The sequence below is a fragment of the Bubalus bubalis genome, chromosome 3, assembly GCF_019923935.1.
Source record: "Bubalus bubalis isolate 160015118507 breed Murrah chromosome 3, NDDB_SH_1, whole genome shotgun sequence".
Classification (NCBI taxonomy): Eukaryota; Metazoa; Chordata; class Mammalia; order Artiodactyla; family Bovidae; genus Bubalus; species Bubalus bubalis.
The window spans coordinates 49,483,985-49,504,978 of record NC_059159.1 but is presented as its reverse complement, the minus strand read 5'-3'; the positions used below and the strand labels follow the sequence as shown (position 1 = coordinate 49,504,978).

Sequence of the window (20,994 nt, the reverse complement as noted above, 5' to 3'; positions counted from 1 at the left end):
GAACGTGCCCCCCGCATTGGGAGCACAGAGTCTTAGCCACTGAATCACCAGGGAAGTTCCCCATTTCCTTCATGGTATGCATCTGTTTGTAATGATGTATTTCTGTGGCATCTGATAGACACCTCTCTCACAGAAGTAAGCTACAATGAGGACCAAGGCCAGGTCTGTCTTGCTTGCATTTATCTTCCATCCTTAGGCCTACGGCTGTGTCTAACACTTAGAGGGGCTTAGTAAATATTAATAACTGCCCTTAATGGAAGAAGAGACATATGGGAATTGAATGGTTTCTCTTCCCTGAATCTCTTTATTTCAAGGATCCCAGATACTAGAAATTTAGAACCCAGATCTCCCCTGTGTCCTTCCTTCTATCACCATGAGTCACTAGCCTGGCCTTCATCTCACTTAAACCTCTGAAGTAGCTACAATTACCTGCATTTTATAGAAAACTGATGATCTGAGACTTGCCCAAGGTCACAGAGCGAGTAAGTGGAGACAGCTGGGATTCCAATATAAGTCATTGACCTTAATCTCTATGCTCTTAATCACAACACATAAGCCCTGTCGATTTATATCTTCATTGATATTTGTCTTGGGTGGCTGATCGCTTATCTATTTCCTTATATTAGGGGGACTATTCTTTATGATATGAGTTGCAAACATTCTTTTCCATCTTCTATATATGTTTTGACATTGCTTTAAAGTGTTAGGTCGCTCTGCATAAATTTTGAGTGTTGTGTGGTTAAATCATTAACTTCTCCTTTTATGCCTTCTACATTCTGGGTCATAGTTAGAAAGATTTCCCTTCCCCACAATAAGGTTATAAAGGAATTTTCTCATATTTTCTTTTACAGTTTTTAATTTTTAAATATTTAATCCATTTGGAGTTTACCCTCAAGTGAGATAAACTGACATTTATTTTTACCCCAGATGGTTGTCCAATTGTCTATGCCGTTTATTGAGTAGTCCATCTTTAGCATATACTAATTCCAGTATGTATTTTGGTTTACTTCTGGACTTTCCTCTTCCACTAGTATGGGAGTCTATTCATATGCTGGAATAATTGGTACTATTTCTTTTTGTTCCAGTGGGCACATTTTAACATTTATCTTTGACTTCTCTGTGGTACTTGGCATCATTGACTGATCCACTTTGATGTATTCTCAGTGCTATATTGTTAGATTACTGAGTAGGTGTATAAACATGTATTTAGGGCGCTAGCAGATCAAGGACACTGAAATAAAGACAGTGAGGATATAATCAAAGAGGTCACCATAGAAAAGTCAGAACTTTGTTGGACTTCCCTTACATCTATTCTATAGCTTACAATATTTTAAAATATTGTTTATTTATTCATTAGCTGTGCCTGGTGTTAGTTGTGGCATTTGGGATTTTTATCTGTGTCCTGTGGGATCTAGTTCCCTGATCAGGGATCAAACGTGGGCCCCTGCATTGGGAGCATGGAGTCTTAGCCACTGGACCACCAGGGAAGTCCCTAAAGCTTATACATTTTTTTTTTTTTTACAGATTTATTTATTTAGGCCATGTCACGTGGCTTGCAGGATCTGTTTCCTGACCAGGGATTGAACTCTGGTTCACAGCAGTGAAAGCACTAAGTCCTAACCATTGGGCCGCCAGGGAAGTCTCAATAGTTTTAAATTACGTGGGAAGCACTATATTTTCAGTTATTTAGAGCCTATATTGGAGAAGGCAATGGCACCCTACTCCAGTACTCTTGCCTGGAAAATCCCATGGGCGGAGGAGCCTGGTGGGCTGCAATCCATGGGGTTGCGAAGAGTCAGACACGACTGAGTGACTTCACTTTCATGCATTGGAGAAGGAAATGGCAACCCACTCCAGTGTTCTTGCCTGGAGAATCCCAGGGACAGGGGAGCCTGATGGGCTGCCGTCTATGGGGTCGCACAGAGCTGGACACGACTGAAGTGACTTAGCAGCAGCGGAGTCTATATGGTCTTTTTAAAATTAATACTTAACTAATTAATTTGACTGGGTTGGGTCTTAGTTGTGTCACGTGGGATCTTTCACTGCAGGGCATGGACTCGATATTTGTGGCTTGGGCTTAGTTGCCCCAAGGCATGTGGGGTCTAAGTTCCCCGACCAGGGATCAAATCCATGTCCCCTTCATTGCAAGGTGGATTCTTAACCACTGGACCACCAGGGAAGTCCCTAGAGCCTAGAGGGTCTTAATGCTCTGCTGACTGCCTCCCACTCCCCATCTTTACTATCACTTCTCTCTCTTCAATCTACTTCTTTTCTAGACTAAGGGCTCTTCCTCTGTGTCTTTCCTGTCATTGTCATTCAAGTTTCTACTCTTCACCTTTCTTTTCTTTTTCTATTCAATGAGCTCAGACAATCTCATCCTCTCCCGTGACTTCAAAATTCCCAGATTTGTGCTGATTTCCTAATCTGTCTCTCTGACCCAGATCTCTCCTTTAGCTTTTTATTTTTAATTTATTTTTGGTTGCACTGAGTTTTCGTTCCTGGGCGTGGGTTTTCTCAAGCTGCAGAGAGCGGGGACTACTTGCTAGCTGCAGTCGCAGACTTATTGCAGTGACTCCTCCCGCTGCGGAGCACAGGCTCTAGGCACAACGGCTTCAGTAGTTGCCGCTCGTGGGCTCTGGAGCACTGGCACAGTAGTTGTGGCACAGAGGCGTAGCTGCTCTGAGGCTTGAGGATTCTTTCCGGACCAGGGATTGAACCCATGTTCCCTGGACTGCGAAACAGATACTTAACCTCTGGACGACCAGGGAAGTCCTCTCTTTTAGCTTTAGAATCTGCCAACTGAACATCACCTGTACAGCCTGCTGCTGCTGCTGCTGCTAAGTCGCTTCAGTCGTGTCCGACTCTGTGCAACCCATAGATGGCAGCCCACCAGGCTCCCCCGTCCCTGGGTTCTCCAGGCAAGAACACTGGAGTGGGTTGCCATTTCCTTCTCCAATGCATGAAAGTGAAAAGTGAAAGGGAAGTTCCTCGGTCGTGTCAGACTCTTTGCGACCCCATGGACTGCAGCCTACCAGGCTCCTCCGTCCATGGGATTTTCCAGGCAAGGGTACTGGAGTGGGGTGCCATTGCTGCAAACACCTCAAACTCAAAGTTTACAGAACAAACCTGCCCTTTCCCCCTTTGTGTCTGTTTGCCCTATGGTCCCTCTCTTGGTCAGAAGTGCCATTATCCACCCAGTTACCTGAGCTGGACATTTGAGAATCATCTTTAATCCTACCAACTTACTCCTCCCCACCCCACACTATTATTATTAACGATTACTATTTTAGACACAACACTCGACCTGTAGGATTTTAGTTTTCCAACCAGGGATCAAACTTGGGCCCATGGCAGCTGAGAGCACAAAGACCTAGCCACGGAAGCACCATGGAATTCCCCTCCATTAAACACCTTAAATCCATTTACTTTTCCTCATCCCCATTCCAACCATGTTAGTTCAAGCCCTCATCATCTCTTACTTGGACTTCTGAAATTCCTGGTCTTTCCTTTTGCCACCTCTTAGTCGACATCACTGCCAGAGAGCTAGATCTAAAACCAGATTAGTTATTACCACTCCCCAACTCAAAATACCCTACTGGCTCGCCACAGCCTCTGGAGTAACATCCGAAGCCTGCTCTGGTCTGACCCCTGCGCACCGTGCAGCTTCACAGTCAATGGCTCTCCTTTCTTGCTCTCTGTACTCCAATCACACAGACCAAACTGATCGTGCTATCTCATGCTTCTTTGGATAATTTGATCTGTTTGGAATTTCCTTCCCATTCTTCTCTAAGACTTAACTCATCACTTCCCAGAGACCTACCCCTTAATTCTCCCTAGAATTGGCCGATCTGTTCTCGGAGCCCTCGATGTACTAGCACACCACTGTTACAGCACATATTACTTTGTATTGTAACTATCTGCTGCCCATCTCTCCACTGGACACCGAGCTTCTTTTCGAGGGCAGAGCCTGTTTTATTATGTGTGTGTGTGTGTGTGTGCTTAGTCGCTCAGTCACTCTTCTGCAACTCCAAGGACTGTGTAGTCTACCAGGCTCTTCTGTCCATGTGATTCTCCAGGCAAGAATACTGGAGTGGGTTGCCATGTCCTCCTCCAGGGGATCTTTCCCACCCAGGGATCAAACCTGCATCTCTTAAGTCTCCTGCATTGGCAGGTGGGTTCTCTACCACAAGTGCCACCTGGGAGGCCTATATATATATATATATACACACACACACACACACACACATATATATATATAATGCTTAAAATTTGTTGGCTAAGACTCTCTTCCTTGAATGGGCAGAAGAAAATCAGCTTCAACAGGTTCCAGTTCTTCCATTATTAACTAATCCCTCCCTCTCGAAAGCTGACTTCTTCTCCCTTTGGACGTGTGTACATATTCCATATTTCTAAAGAGCCATTCTATTTTCTAAAAAAAAACAAAAAACAAAAACGACATATCTCTGCTGGGGTGCACTACCTTCTGAGGTTGTATAAAGTCTAGAGGCTGGTAACAGAAGTCTGATCCTCTACTACGCTGCCTGCTTCCATTCTCTGAGCATCAATTTCTGCACCAGTAAAAATGAGAGTAACAACACCTCCCTTAAGAGATTTTTAAGGACTGAAACGAGAAAGTATATACAAAGAGCCTTGCACTGTGTGTGTGCCAAGTTGTGTCTGACTCTTTATGACCCCACAGACTGTAGCCCATCAGGCTCCTCTGTTCATGGAATTTTCCAGGCAAGAATCCTATTTCCTACTCTAGGGGATCTTCCCGATCCCGAGATTGAACTCACATCTCTTGGGTCTCCTGCATTGACAGGCGGGTTCTTTACCACTAGTGCCACCTGAGAAGCCCACGAAGAACCTTGCAAAGTAGCTATTTTTAGTGTCAGGTTGGGAGACAATACTGCTGTGTCATTTTGAAGAGTATGTTTGTGTGTGTGTGAGCGTGTGATTTAATAGTAAAGTGCTTCAGGGAAAACTGCTGTCCTTGGCATGATTATAGATTCCAGAAAATTAATAAAGTGAGCAAACACTAAAAAATGTGTTTCACTGCATAAAAACAACCGGTTAGACCATTTACGTAAACAGCTTAACATTTAAGGTTTAATTATCATGCAGCACAATAACAATTATATATATCATTAAATATGCATCAGATTAACCCTGTGAGTTTTATTTGATTACAGTAGTACTCTATAGAACATTTTTGTAGTTAATTGCTTGTAATGCATAAGTCTGTACACTATTTACATCAATTAAATGAGACAGAGCTCCTGAGTGTGTCCTGCATTTGAGGTAAGCCTGATTATCTATCCTTGATTGCAACTATACACTTGCCCTATGACCTGTAAGATAACGTACACCTTCTTTAGTTTTGTATAGTGAGGAAGATGCTAAAGAAGAAGGCAGTGAGACTTCCTTGATGGTGCAGTGGTTAAGAATCCACCTGCCAATGCAGGGGACATGGGTTCGATCCCTGGTCCAGGAAGGTTCCACATGCCTCAGGGCAACTGAGCCCGTGCACAGCGACTATGGAGCCTTCACTCCAGAGCCTGAGAGCCACGACTACTCAGCCTAGGTGACACAACCACTGAAGCCCGCGAGCTCTAAGGCTCATGCTCTGCAACCAGAGAAACCACCACGAGAAGCCCGCACACCACAACTAGAGTAGCCCCTGCTCTCCGCAACTAGAGAAAGCCTATTCAACAACGAAGGCTCAGTGCAGCCAAAATAAATGAATAATAACTTTAAAAAAAGGGCTTCCCTGATAGCTCAATGGGTAAAGAATCCGTCTGTAATGCAGGAGACCCTGGTTCGATTCCTGGGTTGGGAAGATCTGCTGGAGAAGGGATATGCTACCCACTCCAGTATTCTTGGGCTTCCCTTGTGGCTCAGCTGGTAAAGAATCTGCCCGCAACGTGGGAGACCCGGGTTCGATCCCTAGGTTGGGAAGATTCCCTGGAGAAAGGAAAGGCTACCCACTCCAGTATTCTGGTTTGATTTAAAAAAGTCAAACTCATTACTAAATTGTTTTAAAAGAAAAAGAAGCATGCAGCAAAAGAAAATTCTGTTTAATTGCTCAGTGTTTAAGAAACCTACAGGTTTCCAGAAGATAGTTCTTGATTCAAATAACAAAAATATTCTAATGCTGACCACTAGCGAACATAGCCTAAAATAACTTCTAAGCAAGTCCCAAGGTCATACTATGGAGCACTTTTGGAATTAAAATTAAAACCACAATTATAATTTATTTGACCCCCACCATGAATTAGGTACTATACATACACCATCATATCCTTATAAGAGTCTTATAAATTAGGTATTATTTTCATTTTATGCATGAGGAGAAAAGAGGCACAAAAAGGTAATAATTTGCCTAAATGCTTGAAGGTTGTCAAGGGTGGAACAGGATTCAAATTCAGGAAAGGCTTCTTTCCTGAAGCCTTCTTTCAAACTACATACCTTTTCAATTATATTAATTGGTTTCTAACAATTCATGTTTCAAACATGTACTTGTTGGTTGCAAGAGTAGAGACTGCCTGTCATCAAATTACACAGAACACTTTAGAAGTCTGTTTGGAAAGCCAAAAGGTGGAGGCCTTGTCCATCAGGCTGAAAGGCATGCAGCTAGGCTGCCTAGTAGGCATATAAAATTTTCCAGGTAAACAGGAGTCATTCAGCAATAAGACATTTCTGGTTCACCTAGCTTTTTAGATCCTACCCCAGACCTGCTGTTCCAAGAGACATCCTATGCATTACAGAGATCAAAAAGAAGACAGGGAGGGAACTGCCTGCCAGTCCAATGGTTAGGACTTGGCACTCTCACTGCCAGGGCCCAGGTTCCATCCCTGACAGGAGAATTAAGATCCCACAAGCTACACAGTATAGCCAAAAATTAAAAATGTCAGTGAGGTGAGGAAGAGGCAGAAGAGATGGGTAGCAAAGGGCTAGATTCATGAAAATCAGGCTTAATGGCCCTGGGATTATGAAAATCCTAAAACTTGCTAACTTTTCAGCTTGAATAGCCAGCAGGAGTTTATTAGTTACATTTGGACAGACATGATTTTAATTCTGGCTGTACTACCTAGGAACTGAAGGACTTAGGGTAAGAGGTTTTACCTCTCTGCACCTCATTTCTACTTATCTGAAGAATGGGTTGTAGTGGGGTCCTTTAGCAGAACTTATCCCCTTCTTGCTCACCTTTGAGATCTCTGCATGAGTGCTAAGCCACTTCAGTTGTGTCTGACGCTGTGTGACCCTATGGACTGTAGCCCACCAGGCTCCTCGGTCCATGGGATTCTCCAGGCAAGAATACTGGAGCGGGTTTGCCATGTCCTTCTCCAGGAGATCTTCCCAACCCAGGGATTAAAACCATGTCTCTTATGTCTCCTGCATTGGCAGGCGGGTTCTTTACCACTAGCGCCACCTGGAAACTTTAGGGCATTCTTACTTATGCACAAGCACCCCAGATATACACTGTGTAGAGAAACAACTGTATGCAGACCTTACATTTCTTTAAGTAGATTAGCAAAAGTACTTCAATCCTTCCTTGGCAGAATGGTCATGGTTGAGGGTGATCAAGTGAGAAGAGCAGTCTAGCAAATGGTGGTGAAGTGGGAGTGGGGAGGAAAAGAATAAGAGCAGGAGTCTGGGATTAGCAGATGCAAATTAGTATATATAGGATGGATAAATAACAAGGTCCTTCTGTATAGCAGAGAGAACTATATTCAATACTCTGATAAAACGTAATAGAAAAGAACATGAAAAAGAATGTATTTATGTATATATATGTGTAACAGAGTCACTTTGCTGTACAGCAGTAATTAACACAACACTGTAATTCAACCATACTTCAATAAAAGTAAATAAAAAAAAAAGGGACCTCCCTGGTGGTCCAATGGTTAAGAATCTGCCTGTCAAGGCAAGGGACACAGGTTCAATCCCTGGTCCTGCAAGATCCCACACGCCACGAAACAACTGAGCCCATGTGCCACAACTATTGAAACCTTTGAGCCCTAGAGCCTGTGCTCCGCAACCACAGAAGTCACCGCACTGAGAAGCCTGTGTACTGCAACGAACAGAAGCCTCCACTCTCTGCAACAGAAAATCCACCCAAAGTAACCAAGATGCAGCACAGCCAAAAATAAATAATTTTAAAATTAATTAATTTAAAAAAAAAGCAATCTAGGAACCTCCTAGAAGGAATACTATTATTCCCTAACTCCTTTGACTAGGGTGGCCATCAAAGGAGAAAGCTATGGAGGGACAGAGCCAATGAAAACAAGAGGATTGAAATGCTCCTGAATGGAAGAGGCAGCAACAGAGGCTGGACCAGCCGTGAGCTGGGCCGTGGTGGAGTCAGTTTTTTTTTGTTGGTGTTTAGTTGTTAAGTTGCGTCCAACTCTTTGTGACCCCATGGACTGCAGCACGCTAGGCTCCTAGTGTGTGAACTCCAAGAGCTGAGCCCTAAGGAGCTGCAATCCCTGGGCTCAGGCCTTTAGTGGAGTGGCGCCCTGTCTACTGAGTGCATCACAAGACACTCCTTGCCTTTAAGAGACCTTGTATTTGGCACAGAGCTCTGCTCCCGGAACTAAACCTCTGGCTAATTTACATTGACTGGCATTATCTGAGTTTAAAGGGAAGGAAGTTGAAATGGGGAAAGCATGGCTAGATTTTTAGATGTTCTGTTCTTATCTATTTGTATACTACACTACAAACTGCCACCTTAGATACAAGAAAAATAAATAAAAGAGGAGATCAAGTTTCTAGTCTTTCAGCACTCAGGACATAGTAACTAGAAATGACTATCATTTTCACAGGGAGGAAGGCTCAAAAACTGCACTTCGAATTCTAACCACTGCGATTAAGTAGTGGGAGAGGAGTTTGGGGCAGATTTTGGACTCAATCGATGGCAGCCACGTTACAGAGCCTGATGGGAGGATGGAATTTTCCTTGTTGGGATTTGAGTTCAAAAGTCAACCTCCTTAGTTAGTGAAGAATGGAAGGGCTTGGAGAAGGTGCTATTAGTCTGTCCTGAAGGTCACTCTTAAAAATATTAGTTCAACGGGGACTGGTCTTAGTATTATTAATGTAACTTTCTGTCTTTAAGAGGACAAGAGTTGTTTTTTTCAGGTTCCTTGACAGACAATGCTTGGTGAGGGAGCAACAAGGTACTGAGTTGTCTCTCCTAGCACAGGTTAAGCACAGATCACTGGAAGCATGCAAGAGGGATACCAGATCCAGACCTGGGGAGGTCAGAAGCGATGTACCTGAGGAAATGAAGTCTAAGTTGAAGTGAAGGTACCTTAGCAAAGGAAACTTGGAAGTAGTGCCTAGGGGCAAAAGGAGGTGCTTCTACCAGGTGGGAGAATGAAGAGTAAGATGGGGGCAATAATGACAAAGAAAGAGAAAGACATTGGACCCTGAAGGGCCTTCTTCAAAGAGTGACCATATAATTTACTGTACAGAGACACTTCTAAGAGGGAAATGCAACCTCGCTAATTATAGGGGGATAATAGGTATAAACCAGGACTGTTTTGAGCAAATCGGGACTTATCACCCCACTCAGAGGTCATGTTCAGGTGTGTAGCCCTCTGGTGAAAGCATAAACTGGACATCACCTCTTTTTACCTTACACAATCTTTCTTTTGCCTGAGGACTTCATGCATGCCTTTGCTTTTACCTGCTCATTTTGCAAATATTTGTCCAGGAAGCTCTTCTGGGTACTGAGGTTACAAAGAAAACCTACATCCAAAGAAACAGTTCTAATACAGTTAAACCGTTTTAGCCCTGGTCTCTCCTCTTAGCTTCAGACTTATAAGTCATTCCCATATGCAGGTTGCAAAGCAGATCTGAAACAGAATCTTTCATTTCTCCTCCAAATTTGTGTTCCTCATGTTATAACTGATGCCACTGCAATACTGAAGGCAGAAACTGAGAAAAACACTGCTTTCATCACTGTTATCCTTCCCCTCACTATGCATTTTTAATTTCTCCACATCTTTCTTAAGCACAATGGCTAAATTGGGGCTTAGAATTCTAATGAGGGCCTCACATCAATTGAAGAGGAAGGGTAATTTCCAGGTGCTGGAATGCTGTGTTTCTAATGAATAGATCCTGAATCACGTGGGACTGTTTTTCAACAGTACAAGCTGATGACTCATATCAGTTTGTTGACAGTGATGACGTCCAGATGTGGATACACGCCCTAGCCAGTATCAAAAACTTTCAGTTTAGGAGAAAAAAACACGAAGATAAGTCCTAAAGGTTTGATGCCAGTTTCCATTTGTGGAGGTGAGAGTGGTTGTAAAGGCGTAGGTCAAACACCAGTACACTGTTAAAAATGGATGATTGAAAGGGCAATTTTAACGCTTCTGCTATCTATTCTCCACACAACTGCCAGTGATTCTTTTTAAAACAAATCTGATCAACAATCCGCCTGCGATGCAGGAGACCTGGATTCAATCCCAGGGTTGGGAAGATTCCCTGGAGAAGGGAAAGGCTACCCACTGCAGTATTCTGGCCTAGAGAATCCCACCAACTGTACAGTCCACCGGGTTGCAAAGGGTCAGACAGGACTGAGCAACTTTCACTTTCACTAATCCAAGGCTGCAATTAAAACAAATCTGATGATTCCTTTGTTCTCAACCCTTCCATGGTATTCTGTCACATTCTAATAAAATCCAAAGTCCAACGTGGCTTACCAGATACATGATCTGGCTTCTGCCTATTTCCCAACTTCTTTCTCTAATTTCTAGCTTCTTCTTCAAAGTGCCAAGCAATCAGGGCTATTTTAATTGCCATTTCTTTTTTCCTAGAACAGTTTCTCTCTAGAAATACATACAGCTACCTCCCTCATTAATGATTAGATTTCAGCTTATGATGTAGAGGCCTTTCTTGTCTGCCCCATCTAATACAGCATCATCCCATCACTCTTATCCCTTTGTCTTGATTTTTTTAAAAACTTGCCACATTATTGGGCATTAGCTATTACATAGTAATATAGTTTATGTATTGCTTATTGTCAATCTCCCCATTATATGAGGCAGAAACTTATTCACTGCTGAATTCCCAGCATGTACAACAGTGTCTTCTCATTAAATATTTGATTAATGAATGAATAAACAGATTTTCAGGATACAACATATGTAAAACGATTCTATATTTATTGACATTAAGCATAAAAAATATCTAAAAGAGTGTATAGCAAAATGTTAAATTACATGGGGGGAGCTGGTTTTCACATTATTTTTGCTCATGCAAATATTCTTTTTTTTTCCAGAACGAACTTGTATGACTCAGATACTAAAAAAAAAGAAAAAAATGAATAAAGAGACCACGCTGGCAGAAAGTGTAAATGAATTCTATAAGAGGTTGGGCAAATTTATGAATGAAAGACTTAAACAGATATAGTAGCATAATGGTTAAGCTCAGCAACTGTGTGAATCCCCTTTTATACATGATCTAGCATGTAATCCCAAATTATTCACAAGGCAGCGTCTAAAGGTTTTCATCTGGAAAATGGGGATGGTAACAATGAGTGTCCACCCCACAAGGCTGTTTCTGAAGATTAAATGAGACCATGTTTGCAACCTCCTTTGTACAATACCTGGCATGCAGTAAATACCCAACAAATGGCAGCTATTACAATAATTAGTAGTAGTAACAAGAGATGTCGGGACATACCTAGCCCTCAAGATTGACATCAGAGTGGACCACCACATCCTCTCATCATTGCGCATCAATCTGGGCCCCTGAAGCCCAAAGAGGGGATGGTTCTTTCCAAAGATGATAATTTCGACGTTCCAGGAGCATCTGAATCAAACGTACCCCGTGTACCCTTAAACCATTCAGGCAGTCTGATTAATCCACGAGCGGCACTGCAAGATACGGCTTCGAGAGGCCACCCCTGCTCGCCGTCCTTGGGCCCAAGCGCTTAGCCTCGATCTCCTTCGAGGCGGTAACAAGGGTGGGAGTGGGAATGTCAGAAAACACAAAAGCGGGGCAGTAGTGGCCCGCTCCGGCTCAGCGCACTCTGGAGCGGATACAACGGCGGCACCAGGCATCGGCCGGCCCGCGGCGACCAGCAACACGCCCTCAGGAAAAAGTAATCACTGGTCCCACTCAAAACTCGGGCAGGCGGCTCAGAGTCCCAGCCTCTCAGGCCTCTCTGCAAGAGGCCGGCGGCGGGCGCGCGGCGAGAGCCCCGGACCGGGGCCGAGCCAGGGGCGGCGGCACGCGCGCCACCCGCGACGGGGCTTCGACGGCCGGGGCGGGGACGGGGCGGAGGCGGCGGGCGCGCAGGCCGCTCGCGCCTGCGTCGCCCGCAGGGAGCGCGCACGCAAGCTCGGGCGCGCGCACGGCTGGCGTTTCCTCGGCGCGGAGGAGGGGGAACGCGCTGAGGTGAGGCACGAGGCGCTGCGGGGAGCTTGTCCGCCGGCCGTGAGCCCCACTCGCGGGACGAGGTGGGAGGCGGGGGCCGCGAGGGGCGGCCAGGTTGCGGGCGGGCTGCGGGCCCCGGCGGCGTCAGGGGCGAGAGGGGCAGGCGGGCGGGCGTGAGGCACGGGCCACGCCGCGCGGTGGGGGAGGGCGCCGCGGGCCGGGACTGAGCCCTGGGGCCGCGCCCCGCCCCCTGAACGGTCCGCTGGGTCCCCGCCTCGGCATTCCTGTCGCTGCTGTGGCGGAGCGCGAAATCCCGTTGTTAACAAAGGGCTGACGTGACCCCTTGTTTTCAGATAGGCCTTCCAAGTAGACATTTCGTATCTATAGAGCTGGGGTTGTCTGAGTCTCCAGTAAAATGACGCTCAAGATCATATAATTAATGAGGGACCAAGTGAGGCTTCGAATCTTGTCTGCGAATCTCGTCCAAGCCTGCCCCTGTCCTCTGCTTCACGCCCCTTTCCTCCTCTTCCCAGTAACTTCTTGGACTTTGGCAAATGTTAACTTGGAGGTAGCAGCCACCCTTTCGTGAATGTTAGCGTCAGAAATGTCTCCAGTGAGAAGAACGGAGTGGAGAAAGAATATTCTGCTTACTGCAATATTGTGCTTACAACATGGAGCATTTATGAGGCTATACACATCCTTTAGTTGACTATCTCTATTAATCTCTGTTGAAGTGACGCTGCTGTTCACTAACTGTTAAGACATTGTGCAAATAATCTTTCAGGGCTTCTTTCCCTCCTTGAAAAAGCTCCATGCCTCAGAAGATTGTAAGGATTCACAGATAATCCACATACAGTAGTGCCACAGTGTCTAGCTTAAGAGAAAACTTCAATAAATGTTCACTATTTGTGGCCCAGAGAGGAAAGAATCTAGCTGCAATGCAGGAGACCCGGGTTCAATCCCTGGGTGGGGAACGTCCCGTGGAGAAGAGAATGGCAACCCACTCCAGTATTCCTGCCTGGAAAATCCCATGGACAGAGTAACCTGGTGGGCTACAGGCAGAGTCGGACATGACTGAGCAACTAACACAGTATTTTGTTACTGAGTGCATAATACCTCTTACTGAACTCGTGTTTTTTCAAACTCATTTTTTCCGGTCTAGAGCAGAGGGAGAACCACTCCGACTCATCCTGAAAAAGACAAGTTCATTGACAGTGTTATCTGAGCTTTGTATACACTTAATGATGACTTATTCTAAGCTAAAACTGTTAGGTGAAAAAAGTCACTGTCGGAGAACTAAAGATAAACTAACCTTTTTGTAGAACTAATACTTATTTGTCCAGTGTTGTTGTTTAGTTACTAAGTCATGGCAGAGTTGAACCCATATCTCTGACATTAGCAGGCAGATTCTTAACCATTGAGCCACCTGGGAAGCCCTCATTTGTCCACTACATTTGTATTTATTGAATTCTTTCTGCTTGGCACTATGTACCAAGTACTTAAGACATACAAATTTGTTATTTGATGTGGTCCCTGCTTTCGCTAGTTTAGAAGTGGGAAAAATATGCATTCAGAAGTAATTCTTACAAAGGAGAAAGTAAACAATGCCGAAGAAAAGAGAGAGAGAGAGAGAAGGCTATGGGAGATTAGAAAGGGGGGATTTTTTTTTTGGCTTAGTGTGAAATAGGAATTCATTTATGTCTTCAGACTCTGTGGGAGAGGGAGAGGGTGAGATGATTTGGGAGAATGGCATTGAAACATGTATAATATCATATAAGAAACGAACGGCCAGTCCAGGTTTGATGCAGGATACAGGATGCTTGGGGCTGGTGCACTGGGATGACCCAGAGGGATGGTACGGGGACAGAGGTGGGAGGGGGTTTCAGGATGGGGAACAGGTGTACACCTGTGGCGGATTCATGGCAAAACCAATACAATATTGTAAAGTAATTAGCCTCCAATTAAAATACATAAATTTATTAAAAAAAAAATGTGACTTGGTATATTGTACATACCTACTTCCCTAGAGGTCCAATGGCTAAGACTCTGCGCTCCCAATACAGGGAGCCCAGGTTCAATCCCTAGTCAGGGACCTAGATCCTGCAGGCCTCAACTAAGACCTAACACAAATAAATACAGGAAAAAAAAATTTGTTCAAATAATAAATTAGTGAACAAAATGTATGTTGTAATAGATAGGATTCCTAAGTTTTCAAGTAATAGAAGTTCATTCAGATTAAAGTATTATTGGAAAGATAGAGAAATAAGGGGGGGGAAAAAAAGCTTAAACAGTTAGGCCACCCCTGGGGATGGGAATCTTGAAGGGCCAGATCTCATGGACCAGATTCTTTGGCTAGTGAATGACTGAGCTCCAACTACCCTCTGTCCTTGTGTATCTTACTCAGTATTCAGGCTTCTGTAAGACCAGATTGGATTGCTTTAGCTGCTGTGGAGGTGGAGGATAGAGTGTTGTGATTCACAATCCCACCAAAGCCTTAGGAGATGTGGGAGAGTCCATTTTCCAAAGGATGGAGGGCTAAGGAGAGAAGTGATACCAGACAGAGAAAATCAGTTGTTGTTTATTAGAACTGTGTAGCCTTTATAGAGGACTTAGTATGGGCCAGGCACTATGGTATATTATTTATCTGGCTTTTGATATTTAACCCTCAACAGCTCTAGGAAGTAGGTATGATTGTAGCATATCCATTTTACAGAGGAGGAAATGAGCTTATAGAGATAAAATAATTTGCTTAGCCTTAACAAAACTAGGATGTGGTACAATTGAGTACACAGCATTATTTTCTCTTTCTCTTGTCCCTTTGTTTTTTTTTTTTTTCTTGTCCCTTTGAATTATTTCCTTATCCAGGTGCCACTTCTGTTTGTTCACAGGGAGCGGTCATCAGCTTTGGTATTGGCAGGTTCTGAAATCTTCTTGAAGCAACTCAGATTAAAGAAGATCAAAGCAACAGAGTCTTTGCCAACTGGAGAATGGACCGATTGGGTTCCTTTAGCAGTAAGTACTGTGGGAACAAGTCCCAGGTTAATATTCATAGTAAACTAAAGTGGAAGTTGATCAAAGAAGAAAAATAAGTACTTTGAAGTTAAAGCCATGTGAATCTGACCCTAAAAGAATAAGAATATCAAATCAAAATAAAATCAACCAATACTACTGATTGCCCACTGAACACTTGACACAAACATATCGCCCTAGGTCTTATAAGAAAACTAAGCTCAAATGGACCGTGCATAGTATGATTAACCCATAGTTCAACTGAAAAAAGCAGTTGGAATTTAGCTTTAGAATCAATAACATATTTCAGGTGCCTTGGTAAGAAATAATGTCAGTGGTGGAATAAAGGAAATGTTCCTGCCCTCTGTTTTTAGCAGAACTTGTATTCTCAGAGTAAGCTACAGTGTAATAACAGTGCAGAGAATTATGGAGTATGTGTGAAATAAATCCAGGCAGCCATAACTGGAGGGAAAAAATCATTACTTTTTCCCTGATTCTGAAGATAAGATATTTGGCAGAAATAGAAATCCACTGTTAGATGTTAGTAGCGTCCCAATGAGAGGAATTAGAAAGGCACATTTGGAGTGTGGACTGTTCAGCGATTTCTTAAGGGGAAATCTAATTTGCTCACTCATCATACTCCCTCTATAAATTTAGGACAGAATGGAGTTTTCAGGCACATCTAGTTTAAATATCATTTTATATACAAAGAAAACCTAAATGAATTATCCCCATGCTGGGAGTGTAAACGGAAACCAGTCTACCTTTTAAAAATAATTTTTAAATTTTAAAAATAATTTATAAACTAAACTTTAAAAATTTGATTTGGAAATAATCTCATAGGAAAGTTGGAAGGATAGTACAAAGAATCCCCATACACCTTTTGTAAACCTTTTACCTTATTTGCATATATTATCTCTAAATACACACATTTACTTACGTAAGTATGTATATATAAGTAGACATACTCCATTTTTTTTTTTCCCAGAATCATTTGAGGCTAAGGGACATACGTCATGGCTTTACCCTCAAGTAGTTTAGTGTTTATTTCCTAAGACTAAAGATATTCTGTTCTAACCTCACTGACTCGATGGACGTGAGTCTGAGTGAACTCCGGGTGTTGGTGATGGACAGGGAGGCCTGGCGTGCTGCGATTCATGGGGTCACAAAGAGTTGGACACTACTCAGTGACTGAACTGAACCTCAGTAGAGTTACCAACTTTTGTAAGATAACACTGATAACATATTTTTTCCTAACCCACCATCTGTATTCCAGTGTTGTCAGCTGACTCAGTAATGTCCTTTATGGTGTTTTTTTTTCCCTTCCTTCCCATACAGGATACAGTCAGGTCATGTCTTGCATTAAGTTTAACTCCTTTAAACTGAAACATTTTCACAGCCTTTGTCTTTAGTGACTGACACTTTTGGGGAATCAGGCCTTTTCCTCCCTTTTTAAAAATAGAGGTGTCTCCTTTTGGGTTTGTCTGGTCTTGCTCTGTCCCTCATTAATGATGTTAACTTTGAAAATCCAATCAAGGTGTACATTTAAGTTCTTCACCGTATAATTTTTTTTTCTCTTACATATAATAAGCAACTCGTAAGGAGACACTTTCTCAGACCATAAAATATTTTGTTCCTTGTCAGAATTTCTCCCTAGTTAGCATCCATTGATGATTTTTGCATTTACTATGATGGTTACAAAATGATTTTTTCCCCACACCCCAGCACTTCAGCACTCTCTATTAGTTAGCATTTTATTGTAGTCAAGAGACTGCTTGTTTCACTTATTTATTTAAGTATGGATATGAATTGCTGCTGTTTCAATGATTTATAGTTCATTATCATACTAAGTTATTTTGGTTCTCAGATTGTCCTAATTTGACTGCTTTGAGTCCCGTCAAGGTGTCTCTTGCAGCCTTGTGACTTGTCCCCACCCTCCATCACTTTGTTGAGTATCTCCTTACTTTTTGGTATGGCTACACGTTCCAGGTGCATCTTACCTCCTATCACCCAGCTCTGAAATTAGCCACTTCTGTGAGGAGTCCTTGGTCCTTTTAGAGAGGAATGACATTAGAAACCAAGATCTGGTCATTGCTTATTGCTGCTAGAGTGTGTTGGCGTCTTGGCTTTTTTGGCCCACAGAGCTCAGAAATACATGTGTGTATATGCTATAAAGATAAATACCAATATATATATTCACATATACATGTATATACCTATAGGTAACACTTTTTAAGAAATCATGAGTTCACATTGATACCTCCAGTTTATCTTGATAGGTTTTTTCCTTATTTTGTGTCCCTTCATCAGTGAAAACCCTGGCTTCCAAAACTTCAGCACATTTGCTCAGTCTTTTAATATATCCAAAAGTATTTCAGAATTGCTTTGTGAGTACCACTACATAAAGCAGACCTACTTCAACAAATTCAGGGTTTGTTTACAATTCTCTGCATCACCCAGTACTGAAGGTCTGTTGTTAAATATTCATAAATTACTTGGATTTGTTCTTTTTTTTCCCTTTCTCATTGTGGTTACAGTGTTCTTTTGAAATACTTTTGGGTTTATCTGTTCGTTCTGCTTTCAGTTTTTCCTTTCCATATTTACTGATTTTATTTTTTAATTTGTAGAACATAAATATATTTCCAAAAGTCAAAACTATGGAGATTTTTTATACATATACATAATTTTTACTCCTTATGTCTCTTCCACTCCATTCCATTTCCTCATTCAGCCCTTCATAAGTTTCCAGCTTCACTGTTTTCTAGTTTATCTGTCCTTTATTTCTTTTCACAAAGACAAATAGGCATGTATATATATATTTTTTTTAATTTATTTATTTTTAATTGGAAGCTAATTGCTTTACAATGTAGCGTTGGTTTCTGCCATACATCAGCATGAATCAGCCATAGGTATACATATGTCCCCTCCCTCTTAAACCTTCCTCCCACCCCATCACACCCCCCTCTAGGTTGTCACAGAGCACCAGTTTGAGCTCGCTGTGTTGTATAGCAACTTCCCATTAGCTATCTGTTTTACATATGGTAATGTATATATTTCAGTGCTACATTCTCAATTCATCCCACCCTCTCCTGCATCCATAAGTCTGTTGTCTATGTCTGAGTCTCTATTCTTACTCTGCAAATAGGTTCATTGGTACCATTTTTCTAGATTTCATGTATATGCATTAATACACAATATTTGTTTTTCCGTTTATGACTGACTTCACTGTTTGTAATAGGCTCTTAGTTTCATCTGCCTCACTAGAACTGACTCAAATTTGTTCCTTTTTATGGCCGAGTAATATTCCATTGTATATATGTACCACAACTTCTTTATCCATTTATCTGTCCATGGACATCTGGGTTGCTTCTGTGCTGTCTGTTGTAACTAGTGCTTCAGTGAGCATTGGGGTTCATGAAATGAATATATTTTTGTTTTTCCTAATTTCTTACTGTAAAGATAACATACTATGTATCTTTGCACCTTTTTTTTTCCTTCCCCATTTAATAGTATCTCCTGGAAATACTATATTACTTTATGGAGTTTTTTTTTAATAGTTACATATACTACTCCATTATGTGGATATACTATAGTTTGATCAACTTCTGTCCAGTGCTTGGACATCAAAATAGTTTTTTGCAGTTACAATTAATATTCTAATGCATAACCTTGTATTGTTGGGGGTGTATATTCAGGTAAATTTTTAGAAGTGGAATTCTTGTGTTCAAAGATAAATGGATATTTAGATACTGCTAAATTCCCTTATAAAGGAGTTGTGCCTTTTTGCATCTCCATAGGCAATATATGAAGATGCCTATTTCCCCACAGCTTGTTGAGAAACTATATTATCAAGCTTTTGAATTTTTGCCAGTCTGATGGGTGAGAACTTTCTGTAGATTGCTCTTATTGTGAGTGAAGTTGAATGTCTTTTCATGTTTAAGGTTCATATTCATCTTTCTTAATTATGTCTTCATGACTTTCACAATAGGATTTTTGGTTCTTTTTTTTCCCCTCTCAGTTTTTTTTTTTTTTTAATTAATTATTTTGTCTGAGCTGGGTCTTTGTTGCTTTTCTTAGGCTTTCTCTAGTTGTAGCAGGTGGAGGCTACTCTTTGTTGTGGTGTGCAGACTTCTCATTGCCGTGGTTCTTTTGTTGCAGAGCACAGGCTCTGGAAGTACATGGGTTTCCAGTAGTGGGCCCAGTAGTTGTGGCACATGGACCCTTCCTGGCCTAGGGATCAAACCCATGACCTCTGCGTTGGCAGGCAGATTCTTATCAACTGTGCCACCCGGGAAGTTCCTTTCTCTCAGTTTTTAAAGGTTCATTCTATGTTAAGGGTGTTAGCCCTTTGTCTATGATATGTTTACAAGTATTTTTTTCTAGTTTATTTGCTTTCTATATTATGATTTTTTTTTTTTTTGCCAAAAAGATTTTTGTTTATTTTGTCTATGTAGTCAAATTTATTACTCTTTTATTGCCTCTGGATTTTGAATGATTGTTTAAAAAAAGTCTTTCCTTCCTCCTAGGTTACAGAAAAGTTCTGGATCCTTTGTGAGGGATAGTTTGTCTGTATATATCAGAAACCTTCTACATACTTAACAGTTGTAGCTATAGGAAAATAGAAATCCTGAGGAACAAAATGTGAAATGTTATATACTAGGTTGGTGCAAACATAATTGCAGTTTTGGACCGTGAATTTTAAATCATTATAGCTAGGCTCAAAGTTATCTTTATTAATCAGAATAGGAAACATTGCAATCAACATATTTTTGCCAACAAGAAAGAAGTTTATTCTTACAATGTAAAAATCCATGTTTTGGGATTCAACAAACTCTTGGAAAGCATTTTCTGCCTCCTGCTGGTTATGAAAACATTTTCCCTGCAAAAAGTTATCAAGATTCTTGAAGAAGTGGTAGTCAGTTGGCAGGAGGTCAGGTGAATATGGCAGATGAGGCAAAACTTCGTAGCCCAATTCGTCCAACCTTTGAAGCCTTGGTTGTGCGACGTGCAGTCAGGCATTGTCATGAAGAAGAATTGGGTCCTTTCTGTTGACCAGTACCAGGCATTTTAGTTTCTGGTGCGTTTCATCGGTAAACTGAGCATACTTCTTAGATGTAATGGTTTTGCTGAGATTCAGAAAGCTGTAGTAGATCAGACTGGCAGCAGACCACCAAACAGTGACCATGACCTTTTTTGGGTGGGAGTTTGGCTTTGGGAAGTGCTTTGGAGCTGCTTCTTGGTCCAGCCACTGAACTGGTTGTTACTGGTTGTCGTATACAATCCACTTTTCGTTGCATGTCATACTCTAATCAAGAAATGGTTCATTGTTGTGTAGAATAAGAGAAGACTGCCGAGGTCCAGCCCCGGCTGATCCAGGGAGTTCGAAGGGGAGACGGTATCGGCGATTACACTGGCTTTATTTAAATATTCTTCAGAGATATAAAGAGTAATAGAATGAGGATAGCTCAGTAGGAAAATTCAGCAGAGAAAAGAGGCTGAGTAGCTTGGTTTACGCGGAAAATCAATATAACCTGTGACATCAGGTTAGCTCTGACCACGGAGGCCAAAGGTGCCCTCTCAGATAGTGGAAGGTGCCCC

General features: G+C 42.1%; 2 protein-coding genes across 6 annotated transcripts in view; one reads left to right on the top strand and one right to left on the bottom strand.

Annotated features, from left to right (window-relative positions):
• ACACA (acetyl-CoA carboxylase alpha) overlaps positions 1-12,132 on the bottom strand; it is a 288,741-nt gene extending 276,609 nt beyond the window's left edge. The window contains exon 1 of the mRNA XM_025281124.3: positions 11,692-12,132. The gene's annotated coding sequence lies outside the window, so the exon portion shown is untranslated. The remainder of the gene's footprint in view (positions 1-11,691) is intronic.
• A 156-nt stretch (positions 12,133-12,288) lies between these two features.
• TADA2A (transcriptional adaptor 2A) overlaps positions 12,289-20,994 on the top strand; it is a 46,273-nt gene continuing 37,567 nt past the window's right edge. The window contains exons 1-2 of one of the 5 annotated variants that reach the window (XM_025281114.2): positions 12,289-12,408; positions 15,276-15,399. In XM_025281114.2, coding sequence (XP_025136899.1) covers positions 15,375-15,399 — 25 coding nt within the window. In that variant the 5' untranslated portion in view covers positions 12,289-12,408; positions 15,276-15,374. Of the gene's footprint in view, positions 12,471-15,252; positions 15,400-20,994 lie in introns of those variants that run through there. The other 4 variants (XM_025281115.2, XM_025281116.2, XM_044939578.1 and 1 more) reach the window with 4 other exon arrangements.